Source organism: Heptranchias perlo, chromosome 42 (genome assembly GCF_035084215.1).
Source record: "Heptranchias perlo isolate sHepPer1 chromosome 42, sHepPer1.hap1, whole genome shotgun sequence".
NCBI classification, from domain to species: domain Eukaryota; kingdom Metazoa; phylum Chordata; class Chondrichthyes; order Hexanchiformes; family Hexanchidae; genus Heptranchias; species Heptranchias perlo.
Genome location: NC_090366.1, coordinates 13,145,869 through 13,172,183, shown reverse-complemented (window position 1 = coordinate 13,172,183; position 26,315 = coordinate 13,145,869). Strand labels below are relative to the sequence as shown.

Sequence of the window (26,315 nt, the reverse complement as noted above, 5' to 3'; positions counted from 1 at the left end):
TGACACACACACACACAGACAGATACACACACACACACAGACACTCAGATGCACAGACACACACACACAGATGCACACACACACAGACACACACGCACAGAGACACACACACACAGACACACACACACACTCAGACACACACGCACAGAGACACACACACACAGACACACACACACCTCAGACACACACACACAGATGCACACACACACAGACACACACGCACAGAGACACACACACACAGACACACACACACACTCAGACACACACACACACACACAGACACACACACACACACAGACACTCAGATGCACAGACACACACACACAGATGCACACACACACAGACACACACGCACAGAGACACACACACACAGACACACACACACACTCAGACACACACACAGACACACACGCACAGAGACACACACACTCAGACACACACACACACAGACAGACACACACACACACACAGACACTCAGATGCACAGACACACACACACAGACAGACACACACACACACACACACTCAGACACATACGCACAGACACACACACACACAGACACACACACACACACACTCAGACACATACGCACAGACACACACACACACAACGCCACACACCCACTTGCTCACAGACACACACACACACACACACACAGACAGACCCTGAGATGCAGTGTCTGGGTTCACCAGCCCTCACCGATGCTGTCTGTCTGCATGTAGCACTTGCTCGAGATGCAGTACCTCCAGAGACCCTGGTGGGGCATAGCTGCCCGACAGGCGGTACTGCATCCAGTAATCGGTCGCACGTGGACACCACCAGGAGCACATTTCCCATGAAGGCGCAGAACAGGCCTCCGCCCCATGAAACTGTACATGGCCGCGCGAGATGGTTCCACCCACTAGATCACTGGGAGAATGAGATCTGAAAGAGAGATGGGTCAGAAGAGGTGAGTCAAGCATCATTCTGGATCCCCAATGGCCAGCATTAATGGCGTCAAAGAATCTCCCCTCTCCCCCCTCCCAAACGTTCTTCCCCTCCCTCTCCTGAAGGTGGACCATGGGGTCCCAACTCTCTCCACGACCGCCCCCCCCCTCTTGACGTGTGGCCCGTTCTTTCTTCTGTGACCCTGACCCCATTCGTTAAACCGGGTCGCCTTCCCCGGCTCGACAAAGCTCGGGCGAGCTATTTGACCATGTGGGTCAAACCCCGACCGATCCAGATTGTGCTGGTCACAGCTGTGTCGGGGAGGGGAGGGGGGGTGGGATCACAGTCTGGTTTCCCTTTCGCCCCCCCCCCCCCCCGCCCCCGATTGAGAGAGAGGAAACAGAAGAATCAACGGGGGAGGGGTGTGATTTTTGTTTGGGCCGACTGCGGTTCGTTCGTTGTGCGGCCTCTTGCTTTGCTTCCCCCCCACTCCCGCTCTGATTACACAATGTTGTCAGTCGAGGCTCAGTGGGGTCTCTCTCTCTCCCTCGTCTCTGAGTCAGAAGGTCGTGGGTTCGAGCCCCCACTCCCAGAGACTCGAGCCCACCGTAATCCAGGCCGACACTCCCCAGTGCCCAGTACTGAGGGAACGCCGCACTGTCGGAGGGTCAGTACTGAGGGAGCGCCGCACTGTCGGAGGGTCAGTACTGAGGGAGTGCCGCACTGTCGGAGGGTCAGTACTGAGGGAGCGCCGCACTGTCGGAGGGGTCAGTACTGAGGGAGCGCCGCACTGTCGGAGGGTCAGTACTGAGGGAGCGCTGCAACTGTCGGAGGGTCAGTACTGAGGGAGCACCGCACTGTCGGAGGGTCAGTACTGAGGGAGCGCCGCACTGTCGGAGGGTCAGTACTGAGGGAGTGCCGCACTGTCGGAGGGTCAGTACTGAGGGAGCGCCGCACTGTCGGAGGGTCAGTACTGAGGGAGCGCCGCACTGTCGGAGGGTCAGTACTGAGGGAGCGCTGCACTGTCGGAGGGTCAGTACTGAGGGAGCGCTGCACTGTCGGAGGGTCAGTACTGAGGGAGCGCCGCACTGTCGGAGGGTCAGTACCGAGGGAGCGCTGCACTGTCGGAGGTGCCGTCTTTCGGATGAGGACGTTAAACCGAGGGCCCCCGTCTGCCCCTCTCAGGTGGACGTAAAAGATCCCACGGGCCGCTATTTCGAAGAAGAGCAGGGGGGAGTTCTCTCCCCGGTGTCCCTGGGGCCGATATTTATCCCTCAACCAACATCACTAAAAAACAGATGATCTGGTCATTTATCACATCGCTGTTTGTGGGATCTTGCTGTGCGCAAATTGGGCTGCTGCGTTTCCCTACATTACAACAGTGACTACACTTCAAAAGTACTTAATTGGCTGTAAAATGCTTTGGGACGTCCTGAGGTTGTGAAAGGCGCGATAGAAATGCAAATTCTTTCTCTCTTTTGTTAATTGTATCATATAATTTATAGTAATTAGTGTTAATTGTATTCAGGTGATGGCTACTCCTTCCAGCCTCCTCTCCGCCTCGCTGTCTCACTCTCTGCTTTCAACAGCTTCCCTGAAACAGCTCCTTCTTCTCCGCCCTCTCTCCCGCCCTCTCCCCCCCTCCCGCTCCGCCCTCTCCCCCCTCACCCGTCCCGCCCTCTCTCCCGCCCTCTCCCCCCCCTCCCGCTCCGCCCTCTCCCCCTCACCCGTCCCGCCCTCTCTCCCGCCCTCTCCCCCCGCCCGTCCCGCCCTCTCCCCTCACCCCGTCCCGCCCCTCTCCCCCCCGCCCTCTCCCCCCCGCCCGCTCCGCCCTCTCCCCCTCACCCGTCCCGCCCTCTCCCCCACCCGTCCCGCCCTCTCCTCCCCGCCCGCTCCGCCCTCTCTCCCCCTCACCCGTCCCGCCCTCTCCCCCACCCGTCCCGCCCTCTCCCCCCCGCCCTCTCCCCCCGCCCGCTCCGCCCTCTCCCCCTCACCCGTCCCGCCCTCTCCCCCCCACCCGTCCCGCCCTCTCCTCCCGCCCGCTCCGCCCTCTCCCCCTCACCCCGTCCCGCCCTCTCCCCCACCCCGTCCCGCCCTCTCCCCCCGCCCGCTCCGCCCTCTCCCCCCTCGCCCGTCCCGCCCTCTCCCCCACCCGTCCCGCCCTCTCCTCCCACCCGTCCCGCCCTCCTCCCCGCCCCCACGCTCCCCGCCCTCTCCCCCGCTCGCCCGTCCCGCCCTCTCTCCCCGCCCCCACGCTCCCGCCCTCTCACCCCCGCCCATCCACCCTCTCCCCCCCCCTCTCCCGCCCTTTCGCCCCTACCCACTCCCACCCTCTCCCCCGCCCTCTCCCCCCGCCCGCTCCGCCCTCTCCCCCTCACCCGTCCCGCCCCTCTCCCCCACCCGTCCCGCCCTCTCCTCCCCGCCCGCTCCGCCCTCTCCCCCTCACCCGTCCCGCCCTCTCCCCCACCCGTCCCCGCCCTCCTCCCCCCGCCCGCTCCGCCCTCTCCCCCCTCGCCCCGTCCCGCCCTCTCCCCCACCCGTCCCGCCCTCTCCCTCCCACCCGTCCCGCCCTCTCCCGCCCCCACGCTCCCCCGCCCTCTCCCCCTCGCCCGTCCCGCCCTCTCTCCCGCCCCCACGCTCCCCGCCCTCTCACCCCCGCCCATCCCACCCTCCCTCCCACCCCCCCCCCCCTCTCCCGCCCTTTCGCCCTACCCACTCCCACCCTCTCTCTCCGCCCGCCCCGCCCTCTCCCCCCCCCCGCCCGCATCTGCCCTCTTCCCCCTGCCCGCACCCCTCCTTCCTGAGACCCCGCCTGCCCTCCTGCTCGATGACCCAGCCCCTCCGAAGCCCCACGGACCCCTCGTGCGGACAAGGAAACGCCAACGATCTGTCGCCATTCCGAACATACGAGAACGAGGGGCAGGAAAAGACCAGGTGGTCCATCCAGCCTGCCCCACACACCATGAAGGCTGGACCATCGAGTCTGGACACTTTCAATCCTCCCTCCCCACAGTCACGGAATCTCCTGGGAGAGGCACAAAAACCAGAGATAAACGCCCGGGGCCAACAAAATACTCTGGGAAATCCCTCTCCGACTCCCTCAGGCGATCGAGCCCCACTCCAGGAGATCACACGGACCGTGTGTTATCTATAAAGGCACTTACCTTCTGTACGATGCGATCTCTGCCCCAGTCAGGGACCGGTCCAGCTCCCTCTAGAAGGCAAACAGAGAGTCAGCGTCAATCACACCAGCCGGCAACTCATTCCAGGGGATCACTACTCTCTGGGTTAACGAGGAACAGACCAACTCCCGGTCTTTCCACTCCTGCGGAGTTTAAAACTCATGTCCCAATCTGTCAAACTGGAATAATCTCTCAATGGGCATGTAATCTCATTATCTTCTCATCCTTGTTTTCAAATCCCTCCATGGCCCTCCTCGCCACTACCCTCCCTCCCTTCTCCCCTCGCCTCCGACTCCCTCCTCCCAATCTCCTAGCCCTCCCCTTCCCCTCCGAATTCCGGCCGCTCTCCAATCCGGCCTCTTGCATCCCCCCGATTCCATCGCTCCACCATTGGCGGCCGTGCCTTCAGCTGCCCGGGCCCCTAAGCTCTGGAATTCCCTCCCTAAACCTCTCCGCCTCTTTCTCTCCTCCTTCAAGACGCTCCTTAAAACCTACCTCTTTGACCGAGCTTTCGGTCACCTGTCCCTAACATCTCCTTGTGTGGCTCGGTGTCAAATTTTTGTCTGCGATGGGCCTCGGGGACGTTTTACTGCACTTAGGGCGCTGGGTGGATGGGAGTTGACGTAATCGCCTTCTATCAGGTCGCCTCTAAACTCATCGCCGCTCTGAGTTGAGTTGAAGAAAACGGCCGTGTAGATTTGGAAAGGACACCAAAAAAAAAACCGGGAACGATTCTCGCAAACACCGGCCGAGAGGAGAATAGCTTTGTTACCTTGGCAACGGGCCCTCCGGAGAGACGAGGTAGATCCTTGCAGTGCGAAGGGAAAAAAAAGGCTAAGTCGGCCGACCTCCAATAATGTTATTGGAGCTTGATTTGTTGATGAAGGGAATTCCATTGAACGGTCAACAATTGCTCAAGTTCCTCGCCAATCAGGGGCTCGGTGGAGCACTGACCAATGGGGGTGCCAGGGAAGGTCAGGGGCGGGTTGCGGGCGTGTGAGTGGGTGGCCGTAGACATTCTAGAAGGCCCCGAAGTGCCAAGGCTGCAGTTTGGCCCGTCAAAAGCATCTGATGAGGTCGGCAGGTTTGATTGAGCGCACAGACGGACCGTCCCTGGCCACACAATGGCACCGGCCTCCCTACCGTCATCGCAAACTGGGATCACAGAGAGAATGGGGGCAGCTCACCGAATAATAGCAAGCTCTAAAGCTAATGCCAGCCTTTTCAGGCCCGTGGTTTAGCCTTTTATACTGCTCGACAATGTCACATTGTCCGCGCCCTCGCCTCCCCTCTGTGTCGTGGGGTGAATGCTTTGTGGAATCATCAAATTCTTTTTTTAACACGGACGGAAGGAGGCCATTTGGCCCATCAGCCCTGTGTCTCCTCTCTCTCTCTGAAGGAGCTCTCCGCTTAGTTCCCATTCCCCAACCCTTTCCCCATTCGGCCCACCGCCCCTGTGTCCTCTATCTCTCTCTCTGAAGGAGCTCTCCACTTAGTTCCCATTCCCCAGCCCTTTCCCCATTCGGCCCATCGACCCTGTGTCTCCTCTCTCTCTGAAGGAGCTCTCCACTTAGTTCCCATTCCCCAGCCCTTTCCCCATTCGGCCCATCGCCCCTGTGTCCACTATCCCTCTCTCTGAAGGAGCTCTCCGCTTAGTTCCCATTCCCCAGCCCTTTCCCCATTCGGCCCATCGCCCCTGTGTCCTCTATCCCTCTCTCTGAAGGAGCTCTCCGCTTAGTTCCCATTTCCCCAACCCTTTCCCCATTCGGCCCATCGCCCCCCGTGCTGGCTCTTTGAGGGAGACCAGTCGGCCTGGACTAATAATCCAGAGATTGTGAGTTCAAACCTCACTAGGGCACTTTGAGGATTTGAAATTGGTTGGAAAAAAAAAAGGAATCCAGAAATAAAAAGCTGGTCTCGGTAAAAGTGACCATGAAGCTGTCGGTTTGTGATTAAAAACCCAACTGGTTCACCAGGGAAGGAAACCTGCCGTCCTTACCCGGTCTGGGCCTATATGTGACTCCCGTCCCCACACCGACCTGGTTGACTCTTAACCGCACCTCAGTCGTATCAAACCCGCTACCAGCGGTTCAAAAAGAAGGCCCACCACCCGTCTCAATAAATGCCGGCCTTGCCAGCGACGCCCGCATCCAGAGAATTAACCAAAAAAAGTTGGTTTTGAGGTGTCGTGCGAGGGTGGGGAGAGAGGCAGTGAGGAGGAGGAGGAGGAGGGTGGGGGGTTAAGGGGGAAGAATTCCAGAGTGAGGGGTTAAGACACAGACGGCGTTGTGGGTGAGGGGAAGAGGCAGAGAATAATCAGGAGGGAGAAACCTCCAAACATACCGGGCGTCGAAACAAAGGACGCGACCCAAAACACCGGGATTAACTGCTACGAGGCCCGTTTAATTTCGATTGTCGTCGCATTTATTCAACAGAAAAGAAAAATAGGAGCTGCAAGTGTTACCCTTCGGTGAAAATTAACACATCAACCACCCCGCCCACCCGTGGCATTGCTCACGGTTCAAGCAAACCTCCCTCGGAACGCGTTGGCGATGCTGTGCGGCGCCGTCCGGTGGTAGGAGTGCGCGGCTGCGGGCGTGACCGTGCGCCACAGGCCGGCGACGCCCAGATTTGGAAGGCGTGGCGCGGCGAGCGAAGGGAAGGTAGCGCAGATCAACCGAGAGTTTGAGAGGCTGGCCCCTGAAACAGGAGGGAGGATCCATCTTTTGCTCAAAGCTGTTAGCCGCCAACAAGGCAAAAGGGATTAAAGAGAAATGGAGAACTCAGTGCGAGATGGGTGCATTCAATTGCAGGGCCAGCTGATTTGATGCTTCCCCCCCCTCTCCCCTCCCTGAATTTCTACAATTGTCACAATTTCCTGCCTTAAAGGGCCAGGAGCCGGTTTGTGATTGGATATGAGTGTTAACAAATAACTCCCCCCTCCTCCCCGCTAGATAAGGTGCAGCTGTACAGGATCTGAACCTTCCCCTTTACAGAGGGTCTCGCCCCACTTACTGGGATCTTGTGGGTGTCGGTGTGAGCACAGGTAACCGTGGAGAACAGAGACTCCCCAGCCCGCAATGTGCAGCCTACACACAGACACACACACACACATAGACACACACACTGACACAGACGCACACACAGACACACACACACACACACAGACACGCACACACACACAGACACAGACACACACACACAGACACACACACACACATAGACACACAGACACACACAGACACAGACACACACACATAGACACACACACACACACAGACGCACACACAGACACACGCACGCACACACACACAGACACACACAAAGACATGCACACACAAACGCATGCACACAGATACATGTACACAGAGACACAGACAGAGGCAGACACACACACACAGACATACGCACACAGAGACACACACACAGAACAGACATGCACACACACAGAGACACACACACAGACACATGCACATAGAGACATGCAAAGAGGCAGACACACACAGACATGTATGCACACAGACACGCACAGACACACACACAGAAACACACACAGACACACACAAAGACACACATACACACATAGAAACTCACACAGACGCACACAGACACACACAGAAACGCACACAGACACACACAGACATGCACACGTACACATACATGCATGTATGTAGACGTGTTCAGCCACGTGCACACACAATCAGACACGTAATCCTCAAAAGGACTGATATCCTACAATCTGTCTTTCTCTTTCTCCTCTTTCTCTCTCGTTTTCTTTCTCTCTCCAACTATCTTTCTCTCTCGTTCTCTCTGTCACATTCTCTCTCATTCTCTTCCCCCGCTCCCTCTCTCTGTGTCTTTCTCATTCTCCCTCTCTCATTCTGTCGCTCTCTCCCTCTCTCTCTCTCCCTCTCTCTCTCCCTCTCTCTCGTACGTTCTCCAATTCCCTCGTGTGTTGTCGTTACCCACTGCAGCCTCTGGACACGGACAATGGATGCACTCAGGTGACTTTCCCCTTTACATTACCAAATCAGGAGGTCTCATTTCATTCGAGACAAACCAGTTAGCGCCTCTGTTCAAATAACTGGGCGGGCGGGAGACCTTTGCACAGACTCACATTCCCAATTCTCAGGACAGTTAAGAGTTTTAAGCTTCCACCCTTTGACGCCAAACACATCAGGCTAAACACTCCCCAACACAATCCTTAAACTGAGATTGGCTTATTCAGCACCGACCAGGGATTGAGCCTAGTCTGAATGGCTTGTGGTATCTCTTCAACAATCAGGAGAGCGTCTGTACCGTAAGACCATAAGAGATAGGAGCAGGAGTAGGCCATTCGGCCCCTCGAGCCTTGCTCCGCCATTTAATGAGATCATGGCTGATCTGATTTTTACCTCAACTCTTTCCCGCCTTTTCCCCATATCCTTTGACTCCTTGTCTCTAAGATGTCAGCTGTGGCTCAGTGGGTCTCTCTCTCTCTCTCTCTTGCCTTGGAGTCAGAAGGTCGTGGGTTCGAGCCCCCATTCCAGAGACTTGAGCCCCGTAATCCAGGCCGACACTCCCCACTGCCAGTACTGAGGGAGCGCTGCACTGTCGGAGGGTCAGTACTGAGGGAGCGCTGCACTGTCGGAGGGTCAGTACTGAGGGAGCGCCGCACTGTCGGAGGGTCAGTACTGAGGGAGCGCTGCACTGTCGGAGGGTCAGTACTGAGGGAGCGCCGCACTGTCGGAGGGTCAGTACCGAGGGAGCGCCGCACTGTCGGAGGGTCAGTACTGAGGGAGTGCTGCACTGTCGGAGGGTCAGTACTGAGGGAGTGCTGCACTGTCGGAGGGGCCGTCTTTCGGATGAGACGTTAAACTGAGGCTCCGTCTGCCCCTCTCAGGTGGGACGTAAAAGGTCCCACGGCCACTATTTCAAAGGAGAGCAGGGGGGAGTTCTCCCTGGGGCCAACATTTATCCCTCAACCAAACATCACTAAAAAAACAGATGATCTGGCCATTTATCACATTGCTGTTTGTGGGATCTTGCTGTGCGTAAATTGGTTGCCGTGTTTCCTACATTACAACAGTGACCACACTTCAAAAAGTACTTCATTGGCTGTAAAGCGCTTTGGGACGTCCTGAGGTTGTGAAAGGCGCTATAGCAATGCAAGTTCTTTCTTTAATAAAACAAACTCATCTTGAAATCTCTTGACAGCAATTTTGCGAACGAATTCTCTCTCTTGGATCTCCCCTCCGAGGACTTCTCGCTCGCTCCCCGAACTGACGTCAGTCGATGTCTCACACGTCTCTCCTCTGATTGTCCTCTCCGTTTCTGTAGTTTGCATAGACGTTCTGGCTAAAACAGTCTGGACGTCCCGTCGCCTCTGTCTCGCGCCGCCCTCTGTTTCCGTGAGCCCTGGCGGTCTCCGACCCAGAACTGTGGAACCTGCGACCGGCCGCCTTCGGCTCAAAGCTGGTGTGGATGAAGGAGAACTCACTGTTGTCGGTGACGTTGGCATAAATATCACTCCTGTCACCGATGTACTCATTCCTTGAACGGGGCGTTGCCTGAAAGAGGATTGGCCCAGGTGAGACAGGAGGGAAATCAGAGAATCGTAGCATCTTACAGCAAAGGAGAAAGCCATTCGGCCCCTCGGGCCTGTTCCAGCATTCAATGAGATCATGACTGATCTGCGAACCTAACTCCATCTACCCACCTTGGGCTCCACATCCCTTAATGCCCCTTGGCTAGCAAAAATCTATCGATCTCTGATTTACAAAGGTGGGTAGATGAGGTTGAGGGATAAGGTGGGAAGGTGGGATTGAGGGATATGGTGGGAAGGTGGGATTGAGGGATATGGGGAGAAGGTGGGTAGGTGGGATTGAGGGATATGGGGAGAAGGTGGGTAGATGGGATTGAGGGATATGGGGAGAAGGTGGGTAGGTGGGATTGAGGGAGATGAGGAGAAGGTGGGTGGGTGAGATTCAGGGATATGGGGAGAAGGTGGGAAGGTGAGTTTGAGGGATATGGGGAGATGGTGGGTAGGTGGGTTTGAGGGATATGGGGAGAAGGTGGGTGGGTGAGATTCAGGGATATGGGGAGAAGGTGGGTAGGTGGGTTTGAGGGATATGGGGAGAAGGTGGGTGGGTGAGTTTGAGGGATATGGGGAGAAGGTGGGATTGAGGGATATGGGGAGAAGGTGGGAAGGTGAGTTTGAGGGATATGGGGAGAAGGTGGGTGGGTGAGATTCAGGGATATGGGGAGAAGGTGGGAAGGTGAGATTCAGGGATATGGGGAGAAGGTGGGAAGGTGAGATTCAGGGATATGGGGAGAAGGTGAGAAAGTGGGTTTGAGGGATATGGGGAGAAGGTGGGTGGGTGAGATTCAGGGATATGGGGAGAAGGTGGGTAGGTGGGATTGAGGGATATGGGGAGAAGGTGAGAAAGTGGGTTTGAGGGATATGGGGAGAAGGTGGGTAGGTGGGATTGAGGGATATGGGGAGAAGGTGGGTAGGTGGGATTGAGGGATATGGGGAGAAGGTGGGTAGGTGGGATTGAGGGATATGGGGAGAAGGTGGGTCGGTGGGATTGAGAGATATGGGGAGAAGGTGGATAGGGGGGGTTGAGGGATATGGGGAGAAGGTGGATAGGTGGGTTTGAGGGATATGGGGAGAAGGTGGGTAGGTGGGTTTGAGGGATATGGGGAGAAGGTGGGTAGGTGGGATTGAGGGATATGGGGAGAAGGTGGTTAGGTGGGATTGAGGGATATGGGGAGAAGGTGGGTAGGTGGGATTGAGGGATATGGGGAGAAGGTGGGTCGGTGCGATTGAGGGATATGGGGAGAAGGTGGGTAGGTGGGATTGAGGGATATGGGGAGAAGGTGGGTAGGTGGGATTGAAGGATATGGGGAGAAGGTGGATAGGTGGGTTTGAGGGATATGGGGAGAAGGTGGGTAGGTGGGTTTGAGGGATATGGGGAGAAGGTGGGTAGGTGGGATTGAGGGATATGGGGAGAAGGTGGGTAGGTGGGATTGAGGGATATGGGGAGAAGGTGGGTAGGTGGGATTGAGGGATATGGGGAGAAGGTGGGTAGGTGGGATTGAGGGATATGGGGAGAAGGTGGGTAGGTGGGATTGAGGGATATGGGGAGAAGGTGGATAGGTGGGTTTGAGGGATATGGGGAGAAGGTGGGTAGGTGGGTTTGAGGGATATGGGGAGAAGGTGGATAGGTGGGATTGAGGGATATGGGGAGAAGGTGGATAGGGGGGGTTGAGGGATATGGGGAGAAGGTGGGATGGTGGGATTGAATGATGTGGTGAGAAGGTGGGTTGGTTGGGTTAATCTATCTACAAAGTGCAGACTGTTCGGGACCACTGGTCTTTATACTTTAAATTTCGATGTAAAGAGCTGCTCTTACCTCATTTCTGGGCTCCAGGGTAACAACTGCAGGTCGTGTTTGGCCAAAATACCTAAAAGTTGGACAAACACATAATGGACACCGGTTGGCCTCTCGTTAACAGATCTCTCTGATGTCCCTGTGAGCTTGGACTGCCCGTTACTGAAGCAGAATTGTTAAATCGGACGGCTCTTTTCCAACCCCTCAGCCCCGACGGTGCGCGGTGGCCGGCTATTCGGCTATGGGCGGCATCGCAAGCTGCCTCGGGTCCCGCGGCAAGGTGGTGACCAGGAGCAGAGCCATGTAGCTGATATCTCTGTATCCCTCTCCCTGCTCCAGGGGAACGGATGCTGATCGTCAACACCCCATAGTGCAAACGCATCTGAAATCAGCTAACTCAACTGTCTGCTCTGGGCGGCTTGGTACCTTTGATCGTGTAGCCACTGGCTCGGTCACTGAAGCAGTGTTAGGATAAATTATTAAATAGTATAAGCTAGTTGGCATTATATAGAATTATACGCTCCACATGTCCGGCAAAGCCCCCATTTTAAAATTCTTCCCCTCGCTTTCAAACTCCACCCCCCTCCCCCCATGGCCTCCTCGGCCCCCCTCCCTATCTCCGTAACCTCCCTCCAGCCCCTACAAACCCTCAGAGGTCTCTGCGCTCCTCCAATTCTGGCCTCTTGCCCATTCCCATCGCTCCACCATTGGCGGCCGTGCCTTCAGCTGCCCGGGCCCTGAGCTCTGGAATTCCCTCCCTAAACCTCTCCGCCTCTCTCTCTCCTCCTTTTAAGACGCTCCTTAAAACCTCCCTCTTTGACCGAGCTTTTGGTCACCTGTCCAAATATCTCCTTATGTGGCTCGGTGTCAAATTTTGTCTGATTTACGCTCCTGTGAAGCGCCTCTGGACGCTTTCGTCTGTTAAAGGCGCTATATAAATGCAAGGTGTTGTTTGAACATGGATAAGTTCCTAAATTGTGCAGTTGTGGATATTTGGGGGTTGGGTGAGGGGAGTAATTCCACCGGAGAAGACGCTATCGATCTATTTACAAAACAGATAGTAAGGACAGAGCTAAGACTTACTTGTCCCTTGAACAACAAAACTTCACGGCAACAATGGTGACCATGGCGATCACAACGAGGCAAACTACGCAGACAATTAGAATTAATGTCCAGGACAAACCATCTAAAGCAGAACAAGAAAAGAATTGATTCTGGCTAGTTCACAGAATCTTAAGGCACAGAAGGAGGCCATTCGGCCCATTGTGCCTGTGCCGGCTCTTTGGAAGAGCTATCCAATTAGTCCCACTCCCCCCCTGCTCTTTCCCCCATAACCCTGCAAATTTTTCCCCTTCAAATATTTATCCAATTCCATTTTGAAAGTTATTATTGAATCTGCTCCCATCTATCTATCTATCCATCTAGCTCTCTCTCTCTCAATCTCTCTCTATCTGCCTCTATCTATCTATCTATCTATCTATCTATCTATCTATCTATCTATCTATCTATCTATCCATCCCTCTTGCTATCCATCTATCTAGATCTCTATCTCTCAATCTTTCTATCTGCCTCTATCTTTCTATCTATCTATCTATGCATCTATCTATCCCTCTCTCTATCTATCTCTCTCTCTCTAGCTCTCTCTCTCTATCTATTTCTCTATATCGCTCTCCATCTGTCTCTATCTATCTCTCTCTCTCTATCTGCCTCTATCTATCTATCCATCCCTCTCGCTATCTATCTATCTAGCTCTCTACCTCTCTCTCAATCTCTCTATCTGCCTCTATCTTTCTTTCTATCTATCTATCTATCTATCTATCTATCTATCTATCTATCTATCTATCTATCTATCTATCTATCTATCTATCTATCTATCTATCTATCTATCTATCTATCTATGTATCTATCTATCTATCTATGTATCTATCTATCCCTCTCGCTATCTATCTATCTCTCTCTTTCTCTAGCTCTCTCTCTATCTATCTCTCTATATCTCTCGCTATCTGTCTCTATCTATCTCTCTCTCTATCTGTCTCTATCTATCTCTCTAACTGTCTCTATCTGTCTCTATCTGTCTCTATCTATCTATCTGTCTCTCTCTCTCTCTCTATCTGTCTCTCTCTCTCTCTCCATCTGTCTCTCTCTCTCTACCTTTCTTTCTTTCTTTCCTTCCTTCCTTATGCAGCATCCCCAGAGAAACGGGGTTGAGGGAGGAGAGGGAGGTGGAGAGGCAGAGGGGTTTAGGGAGGGAACTCCAGAGACTGCGATCAAGTAGGGTGAGGTTTGAGGGAGGAGTCGCACAAGAGGCTGGAAATGGGAGGAACAGGAGGGAAGGATTCAGTAAGGGACACTCACGTTTGTCGTTAGATAGTTCTGATATTGATATCGTCGTTGACGGAGATGTGCCAAACCCAACAGAGTTGATGGCCTTGCAGTAGTAGGTCCAATTATCTCTTGCCAACATGACGTTCTTGGTGAATTGGTTCAGGTTGATGGTCTCGTTCCCATGGACCTTGAACCAAGTGTAGTTGTGAGGCTTCGGGTTGCTATCGGTGAAACAGGTTAAGGAGATATTGTCCCCCTCCTTCATCGCGCCCTCCTTTCCGCTGATGATTACGCTTGTGTTTTTGGGTGAGTCTTGTTGGGCGATGGCGGGGGCAATGGAAAAAAAGACAACAGAGTTTGCGATTCCTTCATTTTTTTGGTGTATGTGGTTAAAAAAAAGAGCATTAAAGAAAAGCAGATCAAATTATGAATCATCGATTACTAAGTCAACAGGTTACCCGTTTACATCTCAATAAAAAGAAAGAACTCGCATTTTTATTGGGCCTTTCACGACCTCAGGACGTCCCAAAGCGTTTTACAGCCAATGAAGTACTTTTGAAGTGTAGTCACTGTTGTAATGTAGGAAATGCAGCAGCCGATTTGCGCACAGCAAGATCCCACGAACAGGAATGTCACAATGACCAGATAATCTGCTTTTTATTGATGTTCTTTGAGGGATAAATATCGGCCCCAGGACACCGGGGAGAACTCCCCCCCCACCTCTCCTCTTCGAAATAGCGGCCGTGGGATCTTTTACGTCCCGCCCGAGAGGGGCAGACGGGGTGGTGGGGGGCCTCGGTTTAACGTCTCATCCGAAAGACGGCACCTCCGACAGTGCGGCGCTCCCTCAGTGCTGGGCACTGGGGGAGTGTCGGCCTGGGATTATGGGGCTCGATTCTCCGGAGTGGGGGCTCGAACCTTCTGACTCAGAGGAGAGAGAGAGAGAGAGAGCTACCCACCGAGACACGGCCGATACTCCGAGAGTGTTGCGAGTTTGGATAATAAGTTCGTCAGGTCTGCTTCTACCCCTTAAAGCAGGGGAACCAATCGATGGAGGAGAGGACAGGGAGTCAGACCTGGTTTGATTGACTCCCTGGCCGTGTCCGTAACAGCCTGTCACTTGGCATCTACTCACATCTGACTCTCAACCTGACGATTTTCTCACTTGAGGTTTTCAGGTCAACGTTGTCGACTCGGCAATGGATGCGTTTACCGTGGTCTTGATATGAAGGCACAATGGTCACCACGGAGGAATACTGCCAATGCTCGCTTGCCGACTGGGTGGTGGGGATTAACCCCCCTAAACCGCTCCATCTGATTTCAGGCGGCCACGGAGAGCAATTGGAATAGACAGTGCATCTCAGCCTGGATGGGATCCCTTCAATGATCTCGCCGGGATCCGACAAAACGGGATTATCCGGGCTATCTAAGGCGAAACGAACGAGCGACAATTAGTGAAAGTAAAACACAGTATCATGGTCTGGGACAGCACAGCTGGAGGCCATTCGGCCCGTCGTGCCTCTGCCGGCTCTTTGAAAGAGCTATCCCATTAGTCCCACTCCCCCCCTGCTCTTTCCCCGTAGCCCTGCAAATTTTTCCCCTTCAAGTATTTATCCAATTCCCCCTTTTGAAAGTTATTATTGAATCTGCTTCCACCGCCCTTTCAGGCAGCGCATTCCAGATCAGAACAACTCGCTGCGTAAAAAAATGTTTCCTCATGTCATCTCTGGTTCTTTTACCAATTACCTTAAATCTGTGTCCTCTGGTTACCGACCCTCCTGCCACTGGAAACAGTTTCTCCTTATTTACTCGATCAAAACCCTTCATTATTTTGACCATCTCGATTAAATCTCCCCTTAACCTTCTCTGCTCTAAGGAGAACAATCCCAGCTTCTCCAGTCTCTCCACATAACTGAAGTCCCTCATCCCTGGGACCATTCTGGTAAATCTCCTCCGCACCCTCTCCAAGGCCTTGACATCCTTCCTAAAGTGCGGTGCCCAGAATTGGAGACAATACTCCAGCTGAGGTCTAACCAGTGTTTTATAAAGGTTTAGTATAACTTCCTTGCTTTTGTACTCTATGCCTCTATTAATAAAGCCCAGGATCCCGTATGCTTTTTTAACAGCCTTCTCAACCTGTCCTGCCACCTTCAAAGATTTGTGTACATATACCCCCAGGTCTCTCTGTTCCTGTACCCCTTTAGAATTGTACCATTTAGTTTATATTGCCTCTCCTAATTCTTCCTACCAAAATGTATCACTTCACACTTCTCTGCGTTAAATTTAATCTGCCATGTGTCCGCCCATTTCATTGAGGAACTAAGTCTATATCTTATTAAAAATCTTCTACAGCGATGCCCACTTCCTTTCCACAAACCTTATTTCACGTTGTCATGATTTTTGATCACATATTTTGTGACAACATCTGACATGGTGAATTGCTATGTCAACATTTCCCATTCAGTTTTGCTATGTCAACTGTCACGGTGGAGTTGCAGGCTCTGGCCACTAGGCGCCTCTGCGAACGGAGTTTCTGACGGCTCTCTCCCAGCTCTGTCACCGTCTTGTATATACCAGAAAATAACTTACATTCATCCACTAATTGTGGGAAACGCTACAAGAAATTTAATTATGTTACTTGTCTTTAGTATGGTATCCTACCTGAGGATCAGTGGTCAACTCTGGAGTGAAATGGTTAATTCGAAACCATACTTTTTTTTTTTTTTATTCGTTCACAGGATGTGGGCGTCGCTGGCAAGGCCGGCATTTATTGCCCATCCCTAAGAGGGCAATTAAGAATCAACCACATTGCTGTGGGTCTGGAGTCACATATAGGCCAGACCGGGTAAGGACGGCAGGTTTCCTTCCCTAAAGGACATTAGTGAACCAGATGGGTTTTTACGCCATCGTTACTGATAGAAATAACTATGAACACATCGAATTTATAGCACAGAAACAGGCCATTCGGCCCAACAGGTCCATGCCGGTGTTTATGCTCCACACGAGCCTCCTCCCTCCCTACTTCATCTCACCCTATCACCATATCCTTCTATTCCTTTCTCCCTCATGTGTTTATCCAGCTTCCCCTTAAATCCATCTACACTATTCACCTCAACTACTCCTTGTGGGAGCGAGTTCCACATTCTCACCACTCTCTGGGTAAAGAAGTTTCTCCTGAATTCCCTATTGGATTTATTAGTGACTATCTTATATTTATGGCCCCCTAGTTCTGGTCTCCCCCACAAGTGGAAACATCTTCTCTCCGTCTACCCTATCGAACCCTTTCATAATCTTAAAGAACATCGATCAGGTCACCCCTCAGCCTTCTCTTTTCTAGAGAAAACAACTCCAGCCTGTTCAGTCTTTCCTGATAGTTATAACCTCTCCGTTCTGGTATCATCCTTGTGAATCTTTTTTGCACCTTCTCCAGTGCCTCTATATCCTTTTTGTAATATGGAGACTAGAACTGTGCACAGTGCTCCAAGTGTGGTCTAACCAAGGTATATGGAGACCGGAACTGTGCACAGTGCTCCAAGTGTGGTCTAACCAAGGTATATGGAGACCAGAACTGTGCACAGTGCTCCAAGTGTGGTCTAACCAAGGTATATGGAGACCAGAACTGTGCACAGTGCTCCAAGTGTGGTCTAACCAAGGTATATGGAGACCAGAACTGTGCACAGTGCTCCAAGTGTGGTCTAACCAAGGTATATGGAGACCAGAACTGTGCACAGTGCTCCAAGTGTGGTCTAACCAAGGTTCTATACAAGTTTAACATAACATCTCTGCTTTTCAATTCTATCCCTCTAGAAATGAACCCCAGTGCTTGATTTGCTTTTTTTTATGGCCTTATTAACCTGCGTCACTACTTTTAGTGATTTGTGTATCTGTACCCCCAGATCCCTCTGCTCCTCCACCCCATTTAGACTCTTATTATCCAAGCAGTATGTGGCCTCCTTATTCTTCCTGCCAAATGCAGCACCTCACACTTATCTATATTGAAATTCATTTGCCAATGACACACTCATTCTGCAAATTTATTAATGTCTTCTTGAGGCAGTCAGTATTTACTGAGGGGGGGTTCCGGGAGTGTGTCAGTATTTACAGGGGGTCCCCGGGAGTGTGTCGGTATTTACAGGGGGTCCCCGGGAGTGTGTCAGTATTTACAGGGGGTCCCCGGGAGTGTGTCAGTATTTACAGGGGGTCCCCGGGAGTGTGTCGGTATTTACAGGGGGTCCCCGGGAGTGTGTCATTATTTACAGGGGGTCCCCAGGAGTGTGTCAGTATTTAAAGGGGGTCCCTGGGAGTGTGTCAGTATTTACAGGGGGTCCCCGGGAGTGTGTCAGTATTTACAGGGGGTCCCCGGGAGTGTGTCAGTATTTACAGGGGGTCCCCGGGAGTGTGTCAGTATTTACAGGGGGTCCCCAGGAGTGTGTCAGTATTTACAGGGGGTCCCCGGGGAGTGTGTCAGTATTTACAGGGGGTCCCCGGGAGTGTGTCAGTATTTACAGGGGGTCCCCGGGAGTGTGTCAGTATTTACAGGGGGTCCCCGGGAGTGTGTCAGTATTTACAGGGGGTCCCCGGGAGTGTGTCTGTATTTACAGGGGGTCCCCGGGAGTGTGTCAGTATTTACAGGGGGTCCCCGGGAGTGTGTCAGTATTTACAGGGGGTCCCCGGGAGTGCGTCACTATTTACAGGGGGTCCCCGGGAGTGTGTCAGTATTTACAGGGGGTCCCCGGGAGTGTGTCAGTATTTACAGGGGGTCCCCAGGAGTGTGTCAGTATTTACAGGGGGTCCCCAGGAGTGTGTCAGTATTTACAGGGGGTCCCCGGGAGTGCGTCAGTATTTACAGGGGGGGTCCCCGGGAGTGGGCCAGTATTTACAGAGGGTCCCCGGGAGTGTGTCAGTATTTACAGGGGGTCCCCAGGAGTGCGTCAGTATTTAAAGGGGGTCCCTGGGAGTGTGTCAGTATTTACAGAGGGTCCCTGGGAGTGTGTCAGTATTTACAGGGGGTCCCCGGGAGTGTGTCAGTATTTACAGAGGGTCCCTGGGAGTGTGTCAGTATTTACAGGGGGTCCCCAGGAGTGTGTCAGTATTTAAAGGGGGTCCCTGGGAGTGTGTCAGTATTTACAGGGGGTCCCCGGGAGTGTGTCAGTATTTACAGGGGGTCCCCGGGAGTGTGTCAGTATTTACAGGGGGTCCCCGGGAGTGTGTCAGTATTTACAGGGGGTCCCTGGGAGTGTGTCAGTATTTACAGGGGGTCCCCGGGAGTGTGTCAGTATTTACAGGGGGTCCCCGGGAGTGTGTCAGTATTTACAGGGGGTCCCCGGGAATGTGTCAGTATTTACAGGGGGTCCCTGGGAGTGTGTCAGTATTTACAGGGGGTCCCCGGGAGTGTGTCAGTATTTACAGGGGGTCCCCGGGAGTGTGTCAGTATTTACAGGGGGTCCCCGGGAGTGTGTCTGTATTTACAGGGGGTCCCCGGGAGTGTGTCAGTATTTACAGGGGGTCCCCGGGAGTGCGTCAGTATTTACAGGGGGTCCCCGGGAGTGCGTCACTATTTACAGGGGGTCCCCGGGAGTGTGTCAGTATTTACAGGGGGTCCCCGGGAGTGTGTCAGTATTTACAGGGGGTCCCCAGGAGTGTGTCAGTATTTACAGGGGGTCCCCAGGAGTGTGTCAGTATTTACAGGGGGTCCCCGGGAGTGCGTCAGTATTTACAGGGGGGGTCCCCGGGAGTGGGCCAGTATTTACAGAGGGTCCCCGGGAGTGTGTCAGTATTTACAGGGGGTCCCCAGGAGTGCGTCAGTATTTAAAGGGGGTCCCTGGGAGTGTGTCAGTATTTACAGAGGGTCCCTGGGAGTGTGTCAGTATTTACAGGGGGTCCCCGGGAGTGTGTCAGTATTTACAGAGGGTCCCTGGGAGTGTGTCAGTATTTACAGGGGGTCCCCAGGAGTGTGTCAGTATTTAAAGGGGGTCCCTGGGAGTGTGTCAGTATTTACAGGGGGTCCCCGGGAGTGTGTCAGTATTTACAGGGGGTCCCCGGGAGTGTGTCAGTATTTACAGGGGGTCCCCGGGAGTGTGTCAGTATTTACAGGGGGTCCCTGGGAGTGTGTCAGTATTTACAGGGGGTCGCCGGGAGTGTGTCAGTATTTACAGGGGGTCCCCGGGAGTGTGTCAGTATTTACAGGGGGTCCCCGGGAATGTGTCAGTATTTACAGGGGGTCCCTGGGAGTGTGTCAGTATTTACAGGGGGTCCCCGGGAGTGTGTCAGTATTTACAGGGGGGTCCCCGGGAGTGTGTCAGTATTTACAGGGGGTCCCCGGGAGTGTGTCAGTATTTACAGGGGGGTCCCTGGGAGTGTGTCAGTATTTACAGGGGGTCCCCGGGAGTGTATCAGTATTTACAGGGGGTCCCCGGGAGTGTGTCAGTATTTACAGGGGGTCCCCGGGAGTGTGTCAGTATTTACAGGGGGTCCCCGGGAGTGTGTCAGTATTTACAGGGGGTCCCCAGGAGTGTGTCAGTATTTACAGGGGGTCCCCGGGAGTGTGTCAGTATTTACAGGGGGTCCCCGGGAGTGTGTCAGTATTTACAGGGGGTCCCCCGGAGTGTATCAGTATTTACAGGGGGTCCCCGGGAGTGCGTCACTATTTACAGGGGGTCCCCGGGAGTGCGTCACTATTTACAGAAGGGGTCCCCGGGAGTGTGTCAGTATTTACAGGGGGTCCCCAGGAGTGTGTCAGTATTTACAGGGGGTCCCCGGGAGTGTGTCAGTATTTACAGGGGGTCCCCGGGAGTGCGTCACTATTTACAGGGGGTCCCCGGGAGTGTGTCTGTATTTACAGGGGGTCCCCGGGAGTGCGTCACTATTTACAGGGGGGGTCCCCGGGAGTGGGCCAGTATTTACAAGGTGGTCCCCAGGAACGTGGGGGTCCCTGGAGTGCGTCTCCCGATTTTCTTTTGTAAACCCCATTCACCAGAACATGACCGCGGTCTCACCGGAGCTGTCCAGATATTCCTGGAGCTCTCCCTCCCCTCCACGCATGGAGCGGGGAAATCCTTGCTGTTAATCCAGTGTCAAAACGGCCTGTAAAAAAAAACAGAAAGCCTACCGAAAACGTGGATGCAGACGGGGAAATTCTTGTAGGTGAACTTGGACTTCGCTTTATTTGCCACTTCCACTCTGAATAGGTAACAAGATTCATCTGCCTTGGAAACGTTCCATACCCTCAGGGTGCAATTCGTCTGCCCCAGCTCATCGAGGAATCTCGCGCGGTGTCTGAACTCGGCCATGGCCGCCTCGGGGTCTGTTGAGTGCGAGACAACGTTGGGCCAGGAATCGTGCGATTTGAACCAAATTTTCACCATTTTGTCCGGGGTCAGGTCCCTGGGATACTTGAACGAGCAGGGGATCGTTACACAGGAGCCGCGGACCGTCGTTATATTCTGGGGCGCAGTAACCTTCCACTCACCCTTGCTGGAAGCAGCTGCGGAAGAAACGGGGTTAGGGAGGGTCCAAGCAATCTTGGTAAAACGCAGCTCAGAAACTGCGGACGGTGAGGGGGAGGCTTGGCTCCTCTTCCCATGTCAGCCCGGGGCTCGGTGAGTAGCTCTCTCTCTCTCTCTCTCTCTCCCCTAGAGTCAGGAGGTCGTGCGTCCGAGCCCCCACTCCAGAGGCTTGAGCGCAAATCCCAGGCCGACACTCCGCAGCGCCCGGTACTGAGGGAGCGCCGCGCTGCCGGAGGTGCGGTCTTTCGGGATGAGACGTTAAACCGAAGCCCCCCGTCTGCCCCTCTCGGGTGGGACGTGGAAGATCCCAACAGGCCACTATTTCGAAGAGGAGCAGCGGGGGGAGTTCTCCCCGGTGTCCTGGGGCCCGATATTTATCCCTCAACCAACATCACTTAAAAACAGATGATCTGGTCATTTATCGCATTGCTGTTTGTGGGATCTTGCTGTGCGCAGATTGGCTGCCGTGTTTCCTACATAACAACAGTGACTACACTTCAAAAAAAGTTCTTAATTAACGGTAAAGCGCTTTGGGACATCCTGAGATGGTGAAAGGCCCCATAGAAATACAAGTTAGTTGGTTCTCTCTCTCTCTCTCTCTCCCCACGTCATTTTCTTTCAAGTCTCGAAGGTTCATCTCCGCCCAGTGCGACCTCCCATCCTCTGAGGTTAGACACCAAACTCACGGCTTTTTTCCTGGTCTTGTGCTGTGACAGACGACATCCTGTCTGGAAACCTTGCGTTGTGTTGACTGTGGTGAGATAAAAGATCAGCACTTTCCCTCGTCTCAACGAGCGAGGGAAATGAAACACAGAAGCAGGAGGAGGCCATTCAGCCCATCGGGCCTGTTCCGCCATTCAATCAGATCACGGCTGGGTCTGTACCTCAACTCCACATACCCTCACCCAACAAAAATCTATCGAGCTCAGTCTTGAGAGTTTCAATTGACCCCGAGCATCCACAAACTATTGGGGGAGAGAGTTCCAGATTCCCACGCCCATTTTATGTGTAAAAGTGCTTCCTGATTTCGCTTCTGAATTTTAATTTTAAGGTTATGCCCTCTTGTTCTGGCCACACCCCCAGCCAGAGGAAATAGTTTCTCTCTATCGACCCCATCAAATGATTTTAACATTTTAAATACCGCGATCAGATCACTCCTCAATCGTCTAAACTCAAGGGAATACAAGGCTAGTCTGTGCAACCTGTCCTCATTCTGACTCCCGGGGACCCCCTGTAAATACCGACACACTCCCGGGGACCCCCTGTAAATATTGACACACTCCCGGGGACCCCCTGTAAATATTGACACACTCCCGGGGACCCCCTGTAAATATTGACACACTCCCGGGGACCCCCTGTAAATATTGACACACTCCCGGGGACCCCCTGTAAATACCGACACACTCCCGGGGACCCCCTGTAAATACCGACACACTCCCAGGGACCCCCTGTAAATACCGACACACTCCCGGGGACCCCCTGTAAATACCGACACGCTCCCGGGGACCCCCTGTAAATACCGACACACTCCCGGGGACCCCCTGTAAATACTGACACACTCCCGGGGACCCCCTGTAAATACTGACACACTCCCGGGGACCTCCTGTAAATACTGACACACTCCCGGGGACCCCCTGTAAATACTGACACACTCCCGGGGACCCCCTGTAAATACTGACACACTCCCGGGGACCCCCTGTAAATACTGACACACTCCTGGGGACCCCCTGTAAATACGGACACACTCCCGGGGACCCCCTGTAAGTACCGACACACTCCCGGGGAACTCCCTGTAAATACTGACACACTCCCGGGGACCCCCTGTAAATACTGACACACTCCCGGGGACCCCCTGTAAATACTGACACACTCCCGGGGAACTCCCTGTAAATACGGACACACTCCCGGGGACCCCCTGTAAATACCGACACACTCCCGGGGACCCCCTGTAAATACTGACACACTCCCGGGGACCCCCTGTAAATACTGACACACTCCCGGGGACCCCCTGTAAATACTGACACATTCCCGGGGAACTCCCTGTAAATACTGACACACTCCCGGGGACCCCCTGTAAATACTGACACACTCCCGGGGAACTCCCTGTAAATACTGACACACTCCCGGGGACCCCCTGTAAATACTGACACACTCCCGGGGACCCCCTGTAAATACCGACACACTCCCGGGGACCCCCTGTAAATACGGACACACTCCCGGGGACCCCTTGTAAATACTGACACACTCCCGGGGACCCCCTGTAAATACTGATACACTCCCGGGGACCCCCTGTAAATACTGACACACTCCCGGGGAACTCCCTGTAAATACTGACACACTCCCGGGGACCCCCTGTAAATACTGACACACTCCCGGGGACCCCCTGTAAATACCGACACACTCCCGGGGACCCCCTGTAAATACGGACACACTCCCGGGGACCCCCTGTAAATACTGACACATTCCCGGGGACCCCCTGTAAATATTGACACACTCCCGGGGACCCCCTGTAAATACCGACACACTCCCAGTAACCGTGTTTTCCAGCTGGCAAAAGATAGAGTCCCCTATCTAAATTTGCAGGAAACGTTATCTATCAGTGAACAGGGTTTAATGTTTGTAAACAATTTTACAACACCAAGTTATAGTCCAGCAATTTTATTTTAAATTCACAAGCTTTCGGAGGCTACCTCCTTCCTCAGGTGAACGATGTGGAAATAAAATTGCTGGACTATAACTTGGTGTTGTAAAATTGTTTACAATTGTCAACCCCAGTCCATCACCGGCATCTCCACATCAGGGTTTAATGTGCGAGTCAACGCAGAGACAGAACGGATACCGAATTCTTGAGACTCCGATTGCTCTGTGTCGCACAGCGATCGAGTCCTATCCCTCTCCGGCCCTCAGCTCCGAGAACACCAGTGCGTGTACAACTTGTCGAGGCTGTTTCTCCCAGGGTGAGGACGGGGGAGGTAGCAAATCGGGGACGGAGAGTGGGGGCGCAGTGCCTTATTTCCCGAAACGTGAAGATTTACTCGTCAGAAAACATGTGTCTCTAATCTCTTTGGGACAATAACGGTGAGGAATTTACCTTTGATCAGAGAGGAAAGGATGAATGTCCATATGTAGTCCATCGAATATTTGCTTCAACCGAAGCTAGATCAAGAGTAAAGAGAATAGATTACAAGACTAGATAAACCAGAGACGTTCAATTTACAATGTCCTTGAAACAGCTTAACTTCAAATCGAGTTCTCTTAAATAGTTTTTCTCCTCCCTTTTCTTGATATCTTTAGATTTATCTAATTACTGTATCCGCTGTGGCTCAGTAGGTAGCTCACCTCTGAGTCAGAAGGTCGTGGGTTCGAGCCCCCACTCTAGAGACTTGAGCCCTGTAATCCAGGCCGACACCCCCCAGTGCCAGTACTGAGGGAGCGCCGCACTGTCGGAGGGTCAGTACTGAGGGAGCGCCGCACTGTCGGAGGGTCGGTACTGAGGGAGCCCTGCACTGTCGGAGGGTCATTACTGAGGGAGCCCTGCACTGTCGGAGGGTCAGTACTGAGGGAGCCCTGCACTGTCGGAGGGTCAGTACTGAGGGAGCGCCGCACTGTCGGAGGGTCAGTACTGAGGGAGCGCTGCACTGTCGGAGGGTCAGTACTGAGGGAGCGCCGCGCTGTCGGAGGGTCAGTACTGAGGGAGCGCCGCACTGTCGGAGGTGCCATCTTTCGGATGAGACGTTAAACCGAGGCCCCCGTCTGCCCCCCTCTGAGGTGGGACGTAAAAGATCCCACGGCCACTATTTCGAAGAAGAGCAGGGGGGAGTTCTCCCCGGTGTCCTGGGGCCGATATTTATCCCTCAATTAACACCGCTACAAAACACAGACGATCTGGTCATTTATCACATTGCTGTTTGTGGGATCTTGCTGTGCGCGAATCGGCTGCCGCGCTTTCCCGCATTCACCACACTTCGAGAAAGCACTCCATTGGCTGTAAGGCGCTTTGGGACGTCCTGAGGCGGCGAAAGGCGCCATAGGAATACAAGTCCTTTCAATTGAAACGTTTTTCTTACCAGCTTGAAGATTATCGGCCCTTGCGGGAGGGGGGGCGGGGTGGAAAAAAAGACCAGGCCGAGGGTGGGGCGAGCTTCTTTCGAGAAGTGCCCGGGCGAGGGGTTCAGACCGGGCGGGGTGCCCGCTCGATCCTGCGTGTGACCGGGTGACCGTCGCGGATCGCAGCCGGAGCTGTGGTCAGACACCGACCAGCGAACACTTCCTCTTGCTGTTGCTTCTGCGGTCGGTACAGGAAGGCATGACGTCAGTCCCCTGCTCGTTTCCGTTCCCAACAGCTCGAAGTGCCATCTATTCCTGGCACAGAATGATGCAGCACAGGAATAGAGGCCGCTCGGCCCATCGGTGCCCGTGCCGGCCCTTTGAAAGGGCTGTCCAATTAGTCCCCTCTGCTCCTTCCCCCCCCCCGTATCCCTGCAAATTTTTCCTTATCCAATTCCCCTTTTGAAAGTTATTATTGAATCTGCTTCCACCGCCCTTTCAGGCAGCGCGTTCCAGATCAGAACAACTCGCTGCGTAAAAAAACATTCTCCTCATCTCCCCCTCTGGTTCTTCTGCCACTTATTGTAAATCTGTGCCCTCTGGTTACCGACCCTCCTGCCGCTGGAATCAGTTTCTCCCTTATCTACTCAATCAAAACACTTCCTCATTTTGAATACGATTTTGGACTGCAATCGGACGCCCCGATTTCCACCAACGAACGAGTCAAACTGTCTGGTCGTTGCCGGTTCCGTGGGATCTCGCTGTGCGCGAATTGTCTGCTTGACAACGCAAGGCCGAAAAGCCTAACACAACACAAGGGCCTTATCACCCACCCCCCCCCCGACCTCCCCATTACAACGGTTAACATTCACCTGAGAAAGTGGACAGGGGGCCTGGGTTTAAAGGCTCATCCGAGGGGGTACGGTGGACTAATAATCCGGAGATTAAGAGT

The 26,315-nt window shown here is 53.6% G+C and overlaps 1 protein-coding gene across 4 annotated transcripts; it reads right to left on the bottom strand.

Moving 5' to 3' along the window:
* Positions 1-6,511: 6,511 nt before the first annotated feature.
* Positions 6,512-25,606, bottom strand: LOC137306220 (sialic acid-binding Ig-like lectin 13). Of its 4 annotated transcripts, XM_067975335.1 has the most exons (9): positions 25,384-25,606; positions 24,408-24,472; positions 22,003-22,067; positions 20,920-21,294; positions 14,947-15,237; positions 13,842-14,123; positions 12,570-12,672; positions 11,508-11,559; positions 9,293-9,659 (listed from the first exon to the last, which is right to left on the bottom strand). In XM_067975335.1, the coding sequence occupies exons 2-9, from the start codon at positions 24,437-24,439 to the stop codon at positions 9,390-9,392; spliced, it is 1,470 nt and encodes a 489-aa protein (XP_067831436.1). In that variant the 5' UTR covers positions 24,440-24,472; positions 25,384-25,606; the 3' UTR covers positions 9,293-9,389. The 4 variants fall into 4 exon arrangements, with proteins under 4 accessions (XP_067831433.1, XP_067831434.1, XP_067831435.1 ...); XM_067975332.1 differs by lacking the exon at positions 11,508-11,559 and having other exon boundaries at positions 6,512-9,659; XM_067975333.1 differs by lacking the exon at positions 12,570-12,672 and having other exon boundaries at positions 6,512-9,659.
* Between the last annotated feature and the right edge of the window lie 709 nt (positions 25,607-26,315).

Bases quoted from the DNA above. Each gene is read 5' to 3' on its own strand.
- LOC137306220 (XM_067975332.1), bottom strand. From the start codon at position 24,439: ATGGACATTCATCCTTTCCTCTCTGATCAAAG. The intron at 22,068-24,407 runs GTAAATTCCTCA...ATCTCACCACAG, and splicing joins CCTTTCCTCTCTGATCAAAG to TCAACACAACGCAAGGTTTC. The intron at 12,673-13,841 runs GTGAGTGTCCCT...GTTCTGCTTTAG, and splicing joins AGAACTATCTAACGACAAAC to ATGGTTTGTCCTGGACATTA.